The sequence below is a fragment of the Nanorana parkeri genome, unplaced genomic scaffold, assembly GCF_000935625.1.
Source record: "Nanorana parkeri isolate BGI_ZX_2015 unplaced genomic scaffold, ASM93562v1 scaffold1023, whole genome shotgun sequence".
Taxonomy (NCBI): Eukaryota; Metazoa; Chordata; class Amphibia; order Anura; family Dicroglossidae; genus Nanorana; species Nanorana parkeri.
The window spans coordinates 205,157-206,541 of record NW_017307291.1 but is presented as its reverse complement, the minus strand read 5'-3'; the positions used below and the strand labels follow the sequence as shown (position 1 = coordinate 206,541).

Genomic DNA, 1,385 nt, shown 5'->3' with positions numbered 1-1,385 from the left:
ACACTGACACCCCACACACCCCCTCTCTGCCAACCCACCACCTCTAACACCAACACCCCACACTCCCTCCCTGCGACCCCACCACCTCTAACACCAACACCCCCCACACTCCCTCCCTGCGACCCCACCACCTCTAACACCAACACCCCACACACTCCCTCCCTGCGACCCCACCGCTTCTAACACTGACACCCCACACACCCCCTCTCTGCCAACCCACCACCTCTAACACCAACACCCCACACTCCCTCCCTGCGCCCCCACCACCTCTAACACCAACACCCCACACACTCCCTCCCTGCGACCCCACCGCTTCTAACACTGACACCCCACACACCCCCTCTCTGCCAACCCACCACCTCTAACACCAACACCCCACACTCCCTCCCTGCGACCCCACCACCTCTAACACCAACACCCCACACACTCCCTCCCTGCGACCTCACTACCTCTAACACCAACACCCAAAACTCCTGAGTTTAGTGTCACTTTAAGGTCTTCCTCCTTGGCAGCATTATGCTTTAACAAAGTTTGGTCTATACTGTATGATAAATGTATTCATAATGATGTCACTATCTGGACACTTAATATTCTTTTAAGCCTGCTCCGAACTTGTGAAAAGAACAAAAAGAGATACACATGCTTCATCACATGAAAATTCCTCCTTTTTTGTAACTAAGATGTTTATTGTATACTTCATATAAAAAAATCCTAAGTTATAAATTAGTGTATAATTCTGGGTTGCTGGGTTTCTCTACGATCGTGGGTCTGCTGCTTGCTATGCCTCTGTGTCCTATACATGATACAGATCTTTGAGTCTTTTAAACTTGGGTCCCCATTCACAGAGGTGGTCATAATTCAAGTCTTCATTAATACTGGAAGAGGTCAGGGAACTGAGGCTCCCAGCTAATGAGCCATCACCTTCCATAGAGTACATGTGGAGCAGCTCAGGAGGTTGGCTTTTTTTGTCATTATCTGCAGCCCAAACTATTTGTGAAAAGTATTCCTGAAAGTTGGGAATGTTGGTCTCAGCTTTAGTCTGTTCAGGATAGTCTGTTCCTCTCGATCCACCAGCACCATGAGGACGGTCAGGAGCGCGACACGAGCAGTTTGAAGTGGAGGGGACATCTGAGGTAGAATATAACTGATGAGCTTTTACTTTGACTGTCTTTTTCAGTTCCTGAAGGTTGTACCCATTCTGTAAATGGAAACAGTAAGTTAGATATGTCCCATATTGAATCTTGATAATTAAAGAGAAACCTGGATAGGAAACCCGCACCAGCGCTGGAGGGACATCTGAAAAGGACTGGAAAGAAGAAGATAATCAGATTAAGAGACATCATTTAAGGTAAGTCCCTACAGCAGGATTGGGAAGGGGCGGGGGG

At 48.1% G+C, this 1,385-nt stretch overlaps 1 protein-coding gene across 1 annotated transcript in view; it reads right to left on the bottom strand.

The window, feature by feature from the left end:
- Positions 1 to 752: 752 nt before the first annotated feature.
- LOC108795896 (neural-cadherin-like) overlaps positions 753 to 1,385 on the bottom strand; it is a 71,739-nt gene continuing 71,106 nt past the window's right edge. The window contains exon 33 of the mRNA XM_018567225.1: positions 753 to 1,198. Within this exon, the coding sequence (XP_018422727.1) occupies positions 794 to 1,198 (405 nt within the window). The 3' untranslated portion in view covers positions 753 to 793. The remainder of the gene's footprint in view (positions 1,199 to 1,385) is intronic.